Here is a 19,595-nt window from a genome sequence, read left to right on the forward strand (position 1 = left end):
CCCCCCCCCCCCATTTCTTGACCCGAAGTATGTAAAACTCAGGTATACTCATCCTCCTCGAGGGGCACTTTTAAATGCCCGAAGTCAGTGGTTCACATGGGTCTGTCGGAGCTCGGAATTTTGGCGCCATAAAGCCCCTCCGGACACGTGGGCTCATTTCGATGGCGGGAAAAACAGGTCTCGCAGGGGTTAGTATAATTTTCGTGCAATTCGACTTACCTGCCCGGTTCTCAGCCCCTCAGCTGTGTCCAAGAGTGTTAACCGCACGTCAGTGTCATCTTGTACTTCCTTCTGGGGCTTGAGGGGGTCCGCATCCTGCTGTGAAGTACCTGGAGTTTGCTGCAAATTACAGGGAATATATTTACTCAAGTTTGCGAGAACGGGAGATGAATATGGAAGTTTTCCAGAAATTACATTGAAAACCTTCCAACAGTGGATTTATGAGAAAATGTGGGAAATTTTCTTTTGCAGGAAATCTAATTATCCGTGAAAATAGTGAGGTGATTTTTAAACATAATATTATGATTGCCAAGTCGATTTAAATCATTGAATTGAATTTTCTGTATAGATTGAGAATTCAGAATCATAATTTCCAGGATTTTCACATTTTTCGATAACATTCCACGTCGCCTGAACCCGAAAAGGGGAATTTCATTGAACATTCCAGGAATTAGCTAATTTTCCACTAACAAAATATGAAAAAAAGTAAAGAAACTGTTTTTTGTTCATAAAAGTGAAAATGCAATGAATTATTTTTAATAATCCCCACGCGACGAAAGTTGACGAAAACACACCATAAGGAAAAAATCGGCGGGAAAACTAGTCGTTTCGCGTGTTTTTCCGTCCCTCAATCATCTCCCAGGGAGCCTTTTTCCCACACCTCCCCCCTCGCCATCAGAAGACCCGACCCACACATTTACCTTGAGCCTAATAGTTTTCCCTACCTGAAGGGCCTTTTGTCTCGAAGGTGCTCGTCAGCTGTTGGCCCCATGAGCCTGTGGCTCCCCAACCCCCGGATCCCTTTAAATTTTAAAAGCCACATCTCGTACCTTCCCTGTGTCCCTCTCCCTCCGGGATTCTACTGACTTTTTCCAAGGGTGTAAACAAAACTTGTCTCGCAAGAGGTGTGTGCGTGTGTGATGGGCAATGGATCCACAAGGCCCATGGGAAAGGTGGACGAAATTTGTAAGGAGGGTGAGCAAGTGTGCGTTGTGCATTGTGAGCCAGCACAGCAGGTCTTAAACTGCGTGAAATTTCTTCAGTACACCCTCAACCTCATTAATTCGGTGTAGAATCTGTACTGTGGGTTGAGAGGAATGAGGGATTGCCCTGCGCATAAAACCTGATTCTGACGGCAGAAGAAAGTGAAAGATTCGGAACCTTTGGGAAGAAGGCACCGAGATGAATCATGATCGTTTGAAAAAGAATAGACCATTTGGAGAATTTTGCTCGAATTTGGTCAGGCTGAGTGCTGTCAAGAAGTATCTAAGCATGTCTAACGGATTCAATTATTTCCAAACAGACGATATCATTCTGTCATTTTATCGTTTTGTTGGTTCTTCATCAAGATTAAAGAAGAGACATCTCATGACAAGCTTATCCAGCGTCAAAGAGGTATCAGCCATGTCCAAAAAGATTCGAATGGCATCGTTCGGCCTGGAAATCATCGGCCCAGATTGCTGTGACAGACCCACGTCTATGATCAATATCATAGAAAGATTTCAGGGATTCTGAAACTTGAAGATATGAAGAACAACTCCTGCTTGTCATTGCTGTACCTTTGCACACAGATCAGGAACTTAAAAACCTTGAAATTCTTCGTTCATTCTGTTATTTTTCTTCATAAACATTGAAGGAAAAGTATAATAGCCAAGTTCATAAGACAAGCTTGTCCAATTAGGTCAAGTCTAAGTAACGTCTAGAAGTATAGGTCAAGTCCAAAAAGATTCGAATGGCACCGTTTGGTCCAGGTAAATCATCGATTGAAATTGCTGTCACATACCAACATCGCTTAATCAATATCATGAAAGGTGATCAGGGGTTCCGAAACCCTCAGACAAGCTTAACCAAATTTGACCTAGTCTATGTTACATTAAAAAAGCATAGATTAGGTTCAAAGGATACTATTGCGTCCTTTAGTCTAGATGAATGGTAGAATTGAATATCACTTCATATTGTCCTGGCAACACTTTCCCCGATGAATCAAAAAATTTATAACCTCGGACTTTTTCTTTCGTTCTTCAACTTTTCATTCCAATTTTCCCCTTCATTTCATCAAGATTTTCCTTTCGCTCATTTTTTTACTAAAGTTTTTCTTCATCTGCAACACTTTTTTCGAGTTTCATGGTAAACTATAAACGAATGAGCACGCGTTCCAGAGTTTGGCCACGCGACAACCTCCTATTTCCAAGAAACCATTCACGACGATCCCGGGGATATCCCTTGTTCCCTGTTTTCCTCTTGCCTCGGTAGATCTCCGTGTCTCGACTACTGTCGGCATCTCAAAGGAACCGCACACACGCGCTCAGAATTCTTCCGTTTCTCGGCGCACAAAGAGCACCGGAACATATAAAAAAAGGTTTTCTTCCAACTTTTTTTCCACTCCTCACGGAGAAAACGAGAAGAGGATTTCTAGGCGTATCTTCTGGCAAAGTCGTAAAAAGTTTTCAGTTCTGTTCAAACTTGAAACCAAGTCACTGACAAGTTTTATGATTTGAGGTGAAGCGGTTATCAATGGTGTGTGCACGTGCGTTGTCTTCTCAGTCCTTTCTTCTGGGCCAACGTCTTTCCAACGTCCTTCTCTTCTCTCTCCAGAGGAATGCCAACCACGAGCCAGCGTCTTGGAAACACGAGGACGCAGATGGGATTGCGTTTAATGAAGTCTGGCCGGCTAGCACCTGCCACTTTCGAGAAGACCAAACGGCCGTTACACAGCCTCGAGACACAGAAATTCCCGCGCAAATTGAATTGGGCGCGGGAAAAGGAGTTTCCCGATCAATCGATAATTCAGTCTATTTTGGAACTAAATGTAGATGTCTTAATGAAAAATTCAAGTCAGTTTAGTATTTCTCTTTTTCCGTCTTTTTGAAAATTTGGAATTTCATTGAGTGTTGGGAAAAATCTAAAATTTTACGATTTTATTCCCCCTCAGTAGAATTCACTGTCATGAAACACATTCCTCACAATTAAATATTTTCCTTCACTACATTCCATGCAGCTGCATATTAGAAAATCGTGCAGTGAATTTTCCCCTGTATATTCGAAGGTTATTGAACTGCTGATGGGACGCGGGTATTTAAACGACGGTGACTCTCGCATAGATTTCAGGGGGAGGATCGACTTCCTCCTTCAGCATGGTACGAGGTAATTCGAGATCCTGCGGGGGTTGCCAAGTGTGCTGAAGAGCGGAAGGGACCCTAGTGTACACGCTCACCACACACTGATCTCTAATTACTGGCATCTGGCTATTTATCCCGGAAGACATCATCCAAATGCCACTCGACAATTTATTCCGCGAGACAAGAGTTGACGCGATGTTGGGAATTCCCTAACGGTTGCCGAATTGCAAGGCTCGTTCGGGAAAAAATACACTGAGAGAAGAAACCACTTCTGACAAAGAAGGTTAACTTGATGAAAGAAAATATTCTCATCAAGTTCTCAAGAAGAAATAAAATCTTACAGAAACTTGGCGACTTATTATGCCTCGAAAATCAAAAATTCTTGAACGTTCAACAATTTTTATGAAGCTGATGAGTTATTTCTACGTTCCGTAAAGTTTCCCAATCGTTGAGGAAAAATTATGGAACGATACTTGTTGTCCCCACAGCGGTGAGTCATCATACGGCTGGTTAATTTTTACAGAACAAATCGTAGAATTTACGTGGCGATTCGTACAATTTCAGTTCTGACTCACACTTTTTATTGAATTTTACTTCGCTCGCGAATTACGTTTCGAAACGTAATTTTTACATTTTTTTTTCTGGTAATTTTTATTGAATTGTTCTCTCCGTGCGCAGGTTTCCCCAATTTCGGAGTTTTTCTATCAGTTTACTCTTCAGAACGAACATTTACGACACGATCTATCCCCTAGGAACAAGCCCCCAATCGAAACTACCCTAGATCACCCAAAAATGATTCAGCAATTCTCATCATAAAATTTAATCACCTCGCATCTGGCAATTCCCGGTCAGAAGCGAAACGAATAATCGATATATCCTATTCCCCCACACCCCCACGAGACCGATACCACCGGAGTATCTGCGGTAAAGACGGAGTGCAAGGCGTGACCCATGTATTTTACGAGATCCTTCACAATCCAGCTGCTCTGGTGAGTGAGGTGGCTCTGTATTCTACACGTCCACCAGCAAACAAGAATTCTCACCAGCCCCCGAAAATCTTATTATCTCACTCTATCCACCGGATTGCTCTTATGTGGTTCCTGCGATAGCCAGCGGAGATAGCAACAGGATCGCTGAAGGAAGGAGACGACGCGGTGGGAAGAGAGTGGGAGGAAGGGAACAGCTGGTGCTGAAAAAAGGGACCTTTAAAAGTACACTGGCAAACTGTTCCCAACGGTCTTTAAATTTTTCCACTCTCATATCTAGAATTTCGAGACTGCAGAGAGAAAAGTTTCTGGTTTACTCACGGGGAAAACACGATAACTAAAAAAATGTTCTGAATTGATTGAATGGTGGCTTGAAATATTGTTTGGATGTCCTTTCGACTGAGTTCAAAGATGAAGGTGATAGCAATAATGGTTTTGATTCATTCAGTGACTTGAAGAGAATTAAGAGAATGAAGAGTGAAACATCAATGAATGATTTTTAATCTTTGATTAATTTTTTTTTAATTTTTTTAAATAATCTGATTAAAATGTGTAATTGTTGAAAAATTAGGGGAGGGCTATGAATTGATTTTCTAGAGAACTCAAAAAATTTCTCGAATTATTTGGGCAAGCGAAGAATTTTCATGAGTTTTGTAGAGTTTAGAATTTATGGATGAAAATCTGAGAAGCAAGAATTGATCATTTTTGCGTATGATAAATATGAAAAAATTAAAATACTATGTTAAAAAAATTTAGAAATACTGTTTCTTTTCTCATGATCAACAATTGGGAAATTTAGATATGTTTTGATATAAAGATAAACTTCACACATGAAAAATTGAAAAATATGACGCAGAATTTTTTTTTGGCATTTGAAGAATTTGAAAATACCGGGAATTTTTTTCAGCGACCACTTCACGTGACTCATTGATCAATCAGAATTGAGGATTGACAATCAGGCAGTTTCGAGATATTGCGATATAATTTTCGACTAGTCGTTGATATTCTGAAAATTGGAAATTTTTGCTGAACGCTAAAACCTTTTTTGCCCTGTGAATTGCCGAGGTTCTCTTCGGATGAAGATGAAGACAAAGATGTGGATGAAAAGGGATGACTCGGATAAATGCTTCAAACTGTTATGTCAAGAGCTCCACTAAAAAGGCGAGGTGGAGATAAAAGTTCCTTGGGCTGAGCGCGCACTTTTTATGGAGGACTGAGGCGAATTTTTTTTTGAGCATTTAAGTATTCAAACCGCCTCGAGTTGTTATGGGGTAATTGGACAAGCTTATTCACTGTCGTAAAAACATTGTTGAACCTTGGGGCCTCGAGAACTCGGTAACCGCTGGTCTGTCAGTACGTCAATGCTTTCGGTTTTGTTTTTAGAGGGCTTTGTGGACACGTCGATAATTCATGGGAGTTTTTTCTCAGTGGGGTTTGGAAATTTTCGGGTTATAATGAAGACGTCAAGTAACTTGGGAGCCGGGGTTATAATTTTAGGATGTAAAAGTGAGAGGTGAAATGGTGAATATGGGGAAAAATTGTTTTGAGAGAGATGGCGGAAGCAGTGGGAAAAAGCTCTCAATTGGAACTGCTCCGGGAATGGGAATGTGAGAACTGTACAGTGTTGAAAATTTTTTTGATGAAATTTTCGGCGTTGATGCCCTATCATTATGCCCTTTTTCATTGCAAAAAGCAAAACGCCCGATGAGAATCATATATCCCAATTTATCACCTGTTCAATTTTCATATTACAATCAATGATTCGCTCATGCTCTATTTCCCATGCTCACTGAAATAAGATTTTAATCATAATTACAATTCAGTTCCTTCTAGAACACACTTTAGAGTGTGAATATCTGAAATTCAATGTTTGTTGATACTCTGAAAGTTCTGAATTAAAAACACATCTGCCTATCAACATCCCAAACCCCTTTCCTGTTTTCAAAAATTTTGCAACCCTCCAGTGAACCGTTGCCACGAATTTTGTGAATAAGAAACCCTCGAATCCCCCGAAGAAAATCGAAGGGTTGATGATTGTCACACGTCACCTGGACCTCACGGTCAGAAACCGAAAAGGGTTGTCTCTTTATTCTCCTCCCTCCCTCGCACTCCCGAAAATAAAAATGAAAACACACCGTCATGTTCGAGTTCTCATTTTCAATTCGAGAGATTACCCGTGCTTTTTTTAGAAAGTATATTTTTGAGAAAATATTTATTTTTGTTCTCGTAGTGTCGATTTCGAATTTTTTGTGAGAGAATTGTTCGGCGTTTTTCCATGATACCATATCTCTGGCGATCGAGGGCTAACGGAAGATCTGAAGTGCCCTGTGTAGACAGCCAGGTGCTGGGGCCTAAAAGGGTAGAGTTTCAATATTTCTCGATTTCTTTTCCTCTCGGGCGGTCCCTCCTACGATTTCCAAAACAGTTATTCGAATATGGTTGTATTGAACCCTTCAATCTGCAGCGTCAGCCAGTCAGCTGGCGATAATTTCCGTTGTTAATAATGTTGTGGGGTGATGCATCGAGATTTCTCTCCTTTAAATATTCCTGTTGTCAGCGATTTTCAATCGGTGGAGGAGTGATGAGAGAGAAATCAAGATCGTTGGACAGATATCCTTGAGGGGAAGGAGTTCAGAGAAGGTTCCACGACTTTTCTTTCCCGACACTTTTTCCCCGATATTTTTTCCCAGACATTTTTCCCAATTGCCATTTTTTCCTTGTCCCTTACTTCCCCGCCATTTTCCTAAAACAAACTGTCTCCTCTTTTTCCCATCGATACCTGAACAAATAATAATCCCTACGAGCAGTAAAGTGAATGAAAAAAAATTAATACAAGTCATAATCATGTTTATAAAAATAAAAACACATGAATTCCCACTCAAAAAATATCTCCCCGATATCAATGAACACGTTTTTAAATATATCGCATCCATCTCCGGAAGAACGTGACAGGACTCTCGAGTGTCGGCTTTTTGTATCCATCAATATTCCCTTTCTGACAAAACTGCAAGCCACAATGATCACCAGTGGGATAAACATCACTTCCGGGATTGTTCACCGACAAGAGATGGCCAGGGAAAAATGGCAACACTTGTAAAAAGCTCAGGCGACCACCAAAGCGCACGCTGAGTGCACATTTACGTATTATAGTTGTAAAAAAAAATGTGCATTTATCCGTCACGCCAGGAAATGGGTGTGTTCAATGTTGGTAGGATTCACTCTGAAGTGCATCGACTTCCTCTGGGTGTAGGTATAGAATACCACTCTCGTTTGCCAACGGTCAATTTCAGAATCGCCTGTAGGCGCATCCGGTTTTGTCTTTAAAAATCAACTCAAACAATCCCTAATGATAACGTTTCTTTCATGTTTAGATCATTTTAGTCCCTCAATTTACAATTTTACGGAAAAAATGGGAGTTCCTGGGGAGGGGAAGAGGTGGTAACTAAAGCGGAAGGCATGAGCATGAAATAAACCGGAGGAGATGAATGAAGAGCTGAATGAGGATACGCAAACTTTAATTTTATTTTATTCGCATTTTTACTCCCATCGCGTAAATAGTTTCTCACTGTATTAAAAAAATCCAAATCAACTTCAGGTGATAAAAATTTGGTAGTTGAAATTAAGGTTCGCAAATTAAGGGTCACAAGGGTCGAAATAAGGGTCATAAAGGTTAGAATAAGAGTCACGAGTCGACATAAGGGTCATGAGGGTCGGTATAAGGGTCACGATGGTCAGAATAGGGGGCACAAGGCTCAGAATAAGGGCCATAAAGGTTAGAATAAGAGTCACGAGTCGAAATAAGGGTTATGAGGGTTGGTATAAGGGTCACGATGGTCAGAATAGGGGGCACAAGGGTCAGAGTAAGGGACATAAAGGTTAGAATAAGAGTCACGAGTAGAAATAAGGGTCATGAGGGTCGGTATAAGGGTCATGATGGTCAGAATAGGGGGCACAAGGGTCAGAATTTCATTCTGTCCCAGTCAGTTTATTTCATTCAAATGTGTCATTTCTCCGGGTGTATTCTCCTTGAGAATATGAGAATTCTCGGCGTGTATCAGAATACGTGAGAACGGAGTCATTGCGTGGAATAAAACATCATGATTAGCACGATATTTTTTAGAGCTGAGGATTAACTCCGTGAGGAAGGGGAGGAAATTCGCTCTTTCCTTCTGATGGTATCGGTGACGCGGAGTATGTTGATTTTAATGGGTTTTGTCTGTGTGGAGATGTTTATTTACATGGAGAGGGAATTTGCCAGTTGCATTTCAAGCGAGCATTGTTGATTAATTACGGTGGGGGGTAATTGAGGAATTTCTAATATTTCGCGAATATCTTTTGAAGGAATGGGATTGAAGAAAAACAAGAGGGAAATTGCTCTCGTTACAACATAGCCAATAAATTTTTGCCAATAAATTGGCAATTGGCTTCCAAATGGAATATCTATGAGGATTTATTTTAAATTGAATTCACTGATTAAGTGAATTCAATTTTCGAATTTTTAACTTTTAGAAAAAATTTGAAAATTGAAAAAACTAATCGGTGAATTAAATTTTAATTAATGACGATCAATACACACATCCAAAACCTGAATTTGAACGATTACAAAGCTTCCATTATTAATTGAATTCAATTTCCGAATTTTTATCTTTCAGAAAAAATTTGAAAATTAAAAAAACTAATGGACGAATTAAATTTTAATTAATAACGATCGATACACACATCCAAAACTTGAATATGAACGATTACAAAGTTCCTATTCGGAAAAAAATCGTAGTCTATGTGTATGGAGACCGAAAGGCAGAAAATTGTGAATAATTTTCGAGGAATGAGATAGCCCAGTCCTCGGGAGACTGGTTGAAGCCATCCATGACCTTTCTCGGGCATAAACCGTGGGTGGAAGGAATCGGAATTTTCAGCCCAGTCCCCTGTTCAACATCCATTCTAATTACTCCCCCCTTTATTCACGACACTGTGAATACGACATTTCTCGTCCCGAACACGAGCAGCTCGAAGGGATTCCTCTGGAAAACATAATTCAGCACTTTTCAATGCATTTTTCATTCCACCCGGTGATTTTAAAATACACGAGATGATGAATAGAGTTGGACAGGAGTCATTAAGTTAATGTCAGAATGCCAGTGTGCATGGATTCCCCGTTTGGCAAGCGCTGGAGAAAATCCGGGATAATTATGGGCAATGGGGAGATTCCTTAACATTGCACTGCCTTGGGGCAACTCGTTAAAATGTAAAATGTTATGTTCCTTGAGAAATCTCTGGGGAATCCTCACTGGGTAAATGCAGTACGAGTAACAATTGTCATTTCTCATTTTCAACATTCACTTGGGGGAATTTTTTCGTTACTGGGGGGAGTAATTTGTACCCTGAAAAAGCGAAAATTCAATCGTTTACGCCGCTAGAAATTCTTAGAAAATCGAATATAACCGGATTTCAATTCCCAATGTTCTGAGTGTGAATTCAATTCATAGTAGTTTAAATAGACTTCAGTTCATAGTAGTTTGAATGAACCGTTTACGATATTTTAATGATACAAATTAATTGATTGAATGTCGAAAAAATTGACCGGCAGCAGAGAAGAGGGTGTCATTCATCGAGAAGCGGATGTCCAGTTTCCGTGTTAATTTCGCCAGTTACAGTCTGATGCGCAGTTGCTCCCGCAAAATGGGAGGGAGAGGGCGGAATCAGGCATACAGTTAGTCTCACACACATCCTAAATTGGTGGTGCAACAGGAATTCAAACTCCGGTCAAGTGACTGTTGAATACAGACACCACTCATTACGAGGAATTTACCGACATTTCCATTAAGATAAAAATCTTCTTTTAAAAACTAAGCGAAACATTTTTGCTCAGCAATGTATTTCTATTCATTAAGCATATGCTAACTTAGGAGTTAGGGGAATCCAGCCTCAAAGTCAGTTTCGACTAATTTTTTTTTCAGATTTTCAAAATATTCTCTAACGGTTCGCCATCGAGATTTAAATTCAGAGCTGCACAGGTTAAATACTAAAATCATTGCGAAATTTCCGGTGATTTCGGGTTAAATGGGGCTCAAATGAAAGCTCCGATGTTCCATTACAGAAGTATAAAAGCATTTCACTGGAGAAAAAATAGTCAAAGCACTTGGATATCCTTAACTGAACAAAAAAAAGTTGGAGCCGTTGAAAGCCATAAAATCCAGAATTGAGATAAGGCGATGTCGCGTCGAGTGGGAATGCCCAACGGAATTGGCTGTATCTTGAATTTCCTCCACTTTAGGTATCCTTGACTGCCCCTCAAAGGGTATAGGGGCTGGGGCAGGGGGTGGCCAACTCTGTGTATCACGGTGCCAAGGTTGAATGAGGGTAGCTGCGACCGTTGGAAAAAAAAAAATATCTTCCACATTCGAAATCATGCGGGCGAGAGGACAGGTGTGTGCAGCTCCGCATTGTGCGGCGTGACCAGTGGGCGTAACGCGCTTCATTACAGCAATCGTGATTACCCCCGCAGGATTTTCTGTTTTCTCGTTGTGTAAATAATCAGTTACCCCCCGGTACAGTAGCGAAAAAAAGACGGGAGCCCGATTGAAATACGAAAGTCGCAATTTTTTTTTCATTTAGACATTCTGGGAATTTCTAATCCAGGATAATCAACAGTGAGTAAACACAGTATGCGCTGTGTTTATCGTAGAATTCACCAGACTTGAAGAATCAAATAATGGCAATGGTAATCCGGAAATTTTGGGTGAATCCTTGCTGATGACTGGTGAACGTAGATGTTGGAGTAGTTCGTCAATCATAATTGAGTTTATTGAGTAGTTCATATCTTCGTCCGATAAACACCCATAATTTCCACGGAACAAATGATAATTTCAAGAGGAAACTGCAATTTTCTCTTCGAAAACTGTGTTATTGGCAAAACTAAATAATTTCGAGGGGACAATTTTTTTGGGGAAAAAATATTCTTTCCCTAAAAGATAAATTTTCTAAAAGATATTAAATTTTCTTCTGGAGTAAATGTTTCACTTCAGCTAATTTTTTCGCTCAATGTACAGATAATGAATAAAAAATTCCCCTAAAAGTAATTTTTCAAAATCACCAACAAGATTGATATTAAAATTTCTTCTCAGAGATGCATTGAATGCGAATAAATGAGGTTTGCAAGAGATCAAATAATTTCCATTATTCATTTATGAGAACGCAATGTCGAGAAAACGATTTCTCTGCTAACGTAATCCAAATGAACAAGTAGGAGATAAAACAACGCCTGGCATTTCACAAAATTCGAAATTCAAAATAACTCTCGTTACTTCGATTCTTCCAAAAAAAATCATGTACTCAATTCGAAATTTACGAACGAAGCCAAAGCGCCAGATTCCAAGTCCCGATAAACCTCCGCAATTTCCCTATCCCCATCCCACGACGAGAATTAAATCCACGTGCGCACATGTGAAGCGCGATTGCGCGCCAAAAAATTCATCCCGTGACTCGTCCCAACCCCCTCCATTCAACCGAACAACTAACCCAGTTCAACCGCGCATTTACAACCGTCTCAGAAGACTCTCGATTTCTCCACGAGCCATGCACACCCATCCCCCCCCCCTCCCCCGGGACACGTGTGTCGACGAGAGATCTGCCCGCTTTTTTTCCCTTGTCCACCTTCTTTGTGTCCTCGCCTTCCTTTTTCTTTCGATTTTCACGTGCCCCTGCATCTCCCTTCCTCAGCACTCTTTTATAGCCGTTGCATTCGACATTGAAACGATGATGCATCGGGGAAGAAAGAGCTCGGAGTTAGTCAATACACCGAGGCCAAAAGGTATAAAATTGATGTAAAGTCTTGAAACTTGGGTACTTTATGTATTTTGATGTGGTGAAACCGAATATGTATTCTTTGCAAATAAGTTAGGCATTTAGGCAATAGTCATTGGCAATTTAATTGTTTGAATATGTTCATTGTCGCCATTTTGATTCGTATGGAAAAAAGCTTCGAGTAAAAAATGTAAAAAAATAGCAAAAAATTTCCATAAGTGTGCCAGAAATTTCCGACAAAAATTGAATTCCCCACTTTTCCTGCCGCGAGAAGTCGTCTCCCCCCTATTGCATTTATTTTCCTCCACTCCCCAGGAAAAAAACCCCAAAAAATCCCACTCACATCCCTCCATCCTCCTCAGCTCCCAACAACCTTGCCCTCTCCATCACCCCCCTTTCCGCTCCCTCCACCCCCCTCCGGCAACCGTATACCTGGAGACTTTTCAAAATCGCTTACCATAATCCGTTGGCCGGTTAGCAATAGCCAAAGCCTTGGGACATCCCGCCAATTTCACGCGCACCCTCGACGCGCGCCAATAGAATTTGAACGCTGTTCCACGTCTGTAGTGGGGGTTAACCTCGTGGTGTCGGTGCGTGCTTGCGGCGCAACCGCCGCAGCTCCGAAACACCAGAAACAGTCGGACCGCCCAACCGTGCACACACCAAATAATTTCCGAATCCATTCCAATTACATAATTTCGTCGATCATCACAGAGAACAGTCGATTCCACCGATCACAGCGGCGTAAATCCCCCGCCCCCAGTGGATTAAACCAAGTGTCGCGCCAGTTCCATAATTAATCCGATCGATTAATTGCGCGCAACCTCAACCATTTTTCTCCGCCGAGAGAAAAATCGCGCAGTCAGCGGTTTTTTTTTTCATTTCGTCTCAAGTTCTGTGAAAACCATCAAAATTACTCCGAAACGGTGTAAGATGCTGGCCGCTTCGATCCGCCGGGAGGTGCACTTGGGTAATATGCTGTCCGCAAGGATGCAGTCGCGTGTGCCTCGGTGTCTATTCGGCCCGCCAAATCCCAAAGACACGGTGGAATTGCTTCAAGAGGCTTTGGACATGGAGAGAAGTAAATTTATCAGCCGATGGGGAGTCGACCCACGTGACGAGGATAAGGAGAATTTTCAGATTGTAAAGTGCGAGGGAAGATCGCCGAGGAAAAGTAGGAGTGCGCCTTACAACAGGCAAACAAGCATTCACGGTAAGTTATCATTTTGCAAAATTTCGTCGATGAAAAATGCGAAAAATCGTTGATCAATTAACTCCATCGATCGCTTGAATCAACGAGTATTTTTCCCCGGAATTTTTTTTCGACTGAAATTGTCACTTGTTAACGATAAATTGCTTTTGACGCGAATACATCATCAATTGGCTCGATATCGAAAGCAATTCTGGAGCGGGGGATGCATGGGGAAAAGGCCCGCGACGCACGGGCGTCGGCGTCTCCACGTTGTGTCACTTTGGCGGGAAAACTAGATCGACAACGGCCCGTCGGCACTCCACTGGTGAATTACCGGGGCCTCAGAGAGAAAGAAAGGACTCGTATCGGGCGCGTGGCCGAAACCCGTTCCAGCATTTTATTCGTCTCTCTCTTCGGGTATTTCTCTCTCTTTCTGTCTAGTGGGGCTTAAAACTCGACCCTTTTTATTATTCCACCAGCCTCCTCCATCTCCGCTGGCTTCTAGTTTTACGCCACAATGCAGCGTTTGCTATTCTACTCCGGTCAACGTTGAAATACGAATTTTCAATGGATCAACTTTTTTTTCGGGGGTTTTGCTGCCGAGTGGAGGCATTGTACTCGTCAGCTCCGAAATTTTCCATTTTTTGTGGCAGGATAAATTATTTTGGGGACAGGAATTCGAATATTGTATTTTTAGAGCTTGTCCGGATGGACACTGAGGGAAAAACAGCAGTTCTCAAGCAAATTTTACTTGTGTCAATAAATCGTTTGTTATAAATTATAAAAAAAGGGTTTTTTTGTGCCAAACGTGCACTGTTAGAAAATTACTCTTGAAATTAGTTTAATGAAAAATCCACGACACTAAAAATTACTGAGAAACGTGAAAATTCGGGCAACTTTTCTTCTGAATTTTAAATCTGTTGCTTAATTTTCGCGATAGGTTTGAAAATCCAAATTGTCGTGGAAAATCCAACGACAATTCTTTCTAAAATAGTGCTCGTTTAAATTGAACATTACCGTTCGATGTACCCGAGAGTTAGAAAATGTGAAGAATTCGTGGAGAGGATGCCCCCAAACGAGTCTGGACTCGCACGCGTGAATCACTGTTCAGTCACTCCTGACTCATGCCCAAGTCCACAAGCGAAATCGCCTGTACTGGGCCCGAAGGACCTCTCTGACTCACCAAATCCCCTCCCCAGACCCATTATTCAGTGCCCATGTACCCCGACGTCACTTAAGTTTCTCCGGAGAAAAAAAAATGTGTAATTGTCGAATGGCGCGTCAATCACGTGATCATTGAGTTCTCTTATTAGAAATAATAACAAAACAGTGTCATTACTTTGGAGTGCAGAGTCGTGAGAATTCCAACCCTCGCTAACGATAAGATCTTCGCCCTTATCGGGAATAGCCACGGGTAAATACGAGGAGGGCCCTATTTATCCAAGAGCCTGAGTGTTCTTGACAAAATGGCCGCCAAGTGGCTCAACAAAGAACTAAAATAACCTTAAACTCTTTATTATATTTCTGAAGTGTTATCCAACAATCTTGAAGCACTTTGGGACAGGAAATGGGGCGCATAACGGCTGAGAATTGGGGAGATGGCGATCGCTACAATAGTTTGCTAAATCACTGATTTTCGAGAAGGGAATTCCCGAATTTTTACGGCGCGATAAAAATGTCAAATAGTCCGATACGAGAGCACAACTGATAAGAGTGAAATTATGTCGTTAATGAGTCATTTTATGAGAAAATGTCGGAAATCTTGTAGACAATTCAACTGTCTACAAAAAAATTTACTATCCCACCTCCTCCAATAACTTGGTAATGACGTAATTATCGAATTAACTGGAAATCTATTTTCGTTATCAATTTTTTAAAATTCTCTTTGTACTAAAATATTTGGGCTCAAATTGCTCGCTAGCCGCTACCCATTTACTAGGAATTTTTATCACGTTATAGTTTCATTGAAGTTTCAAAGAATTTCGTTTAAAGAATCATCACATTTGAAGAAACCATCAGAATGCTCACTTTCAGTGAAGTTCATGAAAATTTTTAAAACAAATCAAAATAACGATTATTGATATCGCCTTCCTCTTTGAACTCGGCCAAAAGAACATCCAAACAAATTTTTTAAGCCATCATTCAATCAATTCAGAACATTTTTTTAGTTATCGTGTGACAACCGATTTTCGAAATAAATCGAAAATTAAAAACCTAATCGATTAATTCAATTTTACCAATCGCAATCTCAACAATACCTACATTCTTACTCCTTAGCTCAAACTAGGTCGATATCATTCCCATCGTAAAAAGAGAAAAGAAAATCGATCTCGACATATCTAAAAATCTCGAATAAACGTAAGCGTAAGACTGAAATCGAAGCGCCACTACGTGAGGAGATGACAACGCGCGTGCGTAGCACGCGCAGCCGATCTCGTAATCCAAAAAATCCAAACCCCAAGTTAATAGCAAAACGAATCCAACTAGACAGAGTAGGAAGCCCGATCCTATCTCGGAAAAATCGAAATCTCAACGCTAGATTATCACCACCCTAGACCGGAAGAAAGCGAGTAGTCAGCGGAGCGCGACAGAACTCAGCGAATGCGGGTCCTTTCGCGACACCTGTTTAGCACCGTCGTAAGGCCCTCGTCCAGTCTCTTTTTCCCACGTTTAAATCGTTTGAACACGCGATACCCTCAGTATTGCGGAGGAGTCCTCGGTAAGGTCGTGCCACCACCTGTTCCCTTTTTTTCCAAGCAGAGACACACATCTAGGCGAAACGAAGGGAGTTCCCCCCGCAATCTTGGCACGAACGACGATCCAAGCTGTTGATAGAGCTTAAATCCGAAGGATTGTGACGCCAGGCATGACGACTAACGCCGTTATCCGTCTGGCTCTCATACCTCCATTTGAATTAACTCGTCGCTAATTCGATGACGCAAAATCTCGGCATCAAGCTAGACTCCTTAGACACGATATAATAAATAAATAAGAGAAGAAAACCCATCAGCCGAAAGCCATTATGACATTCGAGTGAAGAAATAATCGTCGGCGCTAAATTACGGTATTCCGTTCCGGTTTTACACCAACAATTCTGTCTCCATTGTTGTGAACACATAGCAACAGACGTCTCGGTTTTTTCTGATCCTTCCCAAGCGGTCGTCGACCGCGTCCAAATCATTGCGGAAGAACTTCTTCTTTCTTCTTTACACCATTTTTTCCTCACTCTCTCCATCGCCTGGTCTAAAATGCCTTCAACGCGATTGCATTTGTTCCTGAATGCCCGCAGTGTCGTAAAATGCATAACGTTCTCGGTAGGATGTATCGTGAGAAGGTCCTGAGGGGAATTGAAAAAAAAAATAATAAAAGGGAACCTCTGAGAAAAGCCAGTAGAGTTTCTTCCTTGAACTCTCAGAATGGAGAAGGGGAGACTTATGATGGAAATGGCTGTGTCGTTTGCGCCTGATTTTTCCGGGGAGAATGGTGGATCCCATTGAAATCAACTGCTGATCTTTATGGGTGGCACAATGGTCTTCTTTGTTCGGTACTTTGTCATTTGTACATCGAGACGTATTTCACTTCTTTATCGTTTGGTCATTACGTGTCTACAATGTTGTTTGGCAGATGACGTCAAGCGTTAGAGGAAAATGCAACTGATGAAGGTAATGGTGCTTTTCGATGTCATTAAATTGGATTTCGATCGTTGAACTTGGCTGATGCCAGGGGATGTGGAGGTTGGAGTCTTTATTCTGGGCCTTGAAGGAGGCAGTCGTTGGAGGGTAGGGAGATTATTACAAAGGAATCCTAGCAAGGTGTACGCCAGGTTTGGGGATTTTTTTTTTCTACGCAGTCGCTCAGGTAAACGACAGAAAGTGCCGGATCGGTTTTAAACAGATGTTGTGGGGAATTCTGGGGAGAGGAATATGTATTCGGAAATTTGGTAGCGAAGTGGTGAGGAATGAGCGCAACAAAGGTATATTTTACGATTTATTATGCGAATGTCTGTGAAGATGATGTGGGTTGTGAGAAAATGTCGAAGAACTGTTAGTGATTTTCTCGAAACCTCTTACTTTCAAAGAAATTGGCCAAATGGGAATAGCTTTCTTACGACCTTCTTCGCGACTACTTCAGGAATGGATTCGTTGAAGGATTGACTTGGAATGTAACTGAGGTGAGGTAAAAGGATATGGTAGAGGTAGCTCCAACCTTTTTCACTTATTTTTCAGTTCCACAACTTCAGAATTCAGAAAGAAAGAGCTTTTCTGAAAGAATTCTTCTTTGCTGACAATCTTACTTCTTTTAGTGGGCAATTTGGCATCGAAGTGGCGAAGAGTAAGGGCAACTTCAAATATATTTCACAAATTCTTTTGCGAATACCTGTAAAACTAAGCCATTGGGTAATAAGCAAAACTTCAAAGGACTTTTGATAATTTTTGTGAACCTCTTCCGTTCGAAAATATTCACCAAATGTAGATCTCTTCCTGTTTACCTTTCTCCTGACTACTTCAGTAAAATCTTGATTCTGGGATATCCACATTTAACAGAAAGTTTTCACCATCTCACCTGTCACGTGGCACGTCTTTTGGCATTCAGCAGAAATAGGGTCGTATGAGGTGACAAGCAGGACAAGAGGGAGAGAGAAAAGAGTAGTGTCTACAAAGAGCTAAAATAGAGAATGGAAAAAGGGAGTGCTCAGGTGCTACCTGACCAAAGAAGGGTGTTCCTTTGGACCGAGGGAGCAAACGAGAGTCCCCTCCAAGACTTTTTTGTGGTGCCCTCCTTTGTTGTGGAAATCTCGTATTTTTGGTAGGGGCGCCCCTCGCCACTGCTGTGGGGGTGAGGTAGAACCATCTGTGTCCTTGCTTTCATATTTCTTTTCGTTTTAGCTCCCAACGAATTCCCTTTCTACGTCTTGTGTTGCAATTTCCTACTGTTCCGGTCAATGTCGCGTAATACTATTGTCAGAAGCCGAAGGATTTGCAGAGTTTACTTTAATCTGATTACTCTCGCTAGATTTAGACATCGCTTTGAACAGTTTGTGGATGATTTCACTCATGATTCGCATTTTTCTTTGTTACAGACTACTGGAGAGCAAGGAAAATGTGCGATGTCAACCCGAAGAAGTCTTTAGTGTCAGCATCGGACATGTCGAAAAAACCGCAAGACCTTCAGAAGCCTCAGAATTGAGACATGCAATAGGAGAGATACATTATTGATCAAGACGAAAGTCATGGATGCTATTAGGTTCTCTTGAATCTAACTCATCGCAGTGATTAACGATTTTCGGCTATTTATTACGGATGAAGCGAACTGTATATTTATTTTCCTCCCATTCAACGAATCATTGTATCAAGCTAGATGTATTAATTTTAGACGCTATGTATGCTTGTCTTTAGCTTTTTTGTACATAACTTTTTTCGAATGATTAGTGGAGGTTTGGGTGGACTATCGTGAGACTTTTATCATCGAACTGATCAAATGGAGTGTTTCGATCTTCACGAGATGTGGAAGCCTCTTGTTCGGATCGGAATGAGTATTAAGTGATTAGATTAGATGTACTATTGTTCGATTACTGATTGATTTATTTGTTATACGATAATGGGGTGGGATCCCTTCATGATTTCGTCTCACGAAAGGTTCATCGGAAGCCTGAAACGGTTGATTCTTCATTGAAGTCAACGATGCAGCGCCTCCAAAGACTAATTAACTGATTGATCAATATCAATAATGAATTATGAAGGTCCACATAAACCTTGTTCCTTTTTATTGGGTTAATGTGAGTACTATGTATAGCTGACTCTAGGATTATATCAATTCTAGTCAATTGTGTTTAAGGCTTAATCGATATAATAAAATACTGAGGAGATTTCTTTGAATTGTTTTGTGTTTGATACTTTTTTTGTGGTACTCCTTGGCATTTATCTTTTATTATCGACGTTGTGGAGCTGGTGCGAGTGATTTTGGGATCGAATGGCGTCAGCAATGGGACGTCGTGCTGACGTTATCAGTCCTCTGACGTCGGGGGAAGTACTGGTGAATGAATTGGTTCCATAAATCAAATGTGAGAAATTTGAGTGGTGGTGGGAGTGATTGATCTTGATATCGTTGGTTTTTCGATGAATAGTGGGGGTGGCGGAGAGGGCTGAGGGACTATCGCACTGCGTCGGGTGCGTGGAATCAATTTGGTGATGAGGAACTGGAGATAAGCCCAAATGATTATTTTAGATATCTCAGGAACTGGTGGGGGGTTTAAGGATAATTTTTGAAAGGATGTTT

The 19,595-nt window shown here is 41.2% G+C and overlaps 1 protein-coding gene across 1 annotated transcript; it reads left to right on the forward strand.

Moving 5' to 3' along the window:
* Window positions 1–12,777: 12,777 nt before the first annotated feature.
* Window positions 12,778–19,195, forward strand: LOC107039564. The gene is made up of 2 exons (XM_015259251.1): window positions 12,778–13,340; window positions 18,400–19,195. Exons 1-2 carry the CDS (start codon window positions 13,061–13,063, stop codon window positions 18,504–18,506), a joined length of 387 nt encoding a protein of 128 aa, XP_015114737.1. The 5' UTR covers window positions 12,778–13,060; the 3' UTR covers window positions 18,507–19,195.
* The last annotated feature ends 400 nt before the right edge of the window (window positions 19,196–19,595 follow it).

Source organism: Diachasma alloeum, unplaced genomic scaffold, assembly GCF_001412515.2.
Source record: "Diachasma alloeum isolate Michigan unplaced genomic scaffold, Dall2.0 Dall_scaffold_00301, whole genome shotgun sequence".
Taxonomy (NCBI): domain Eukaryota; kingdom Metazoa; phylum Arthropoda; class Insecta; order Hymenoptera; family Braconidae; genus Diachasma; species Diachasma alloeum.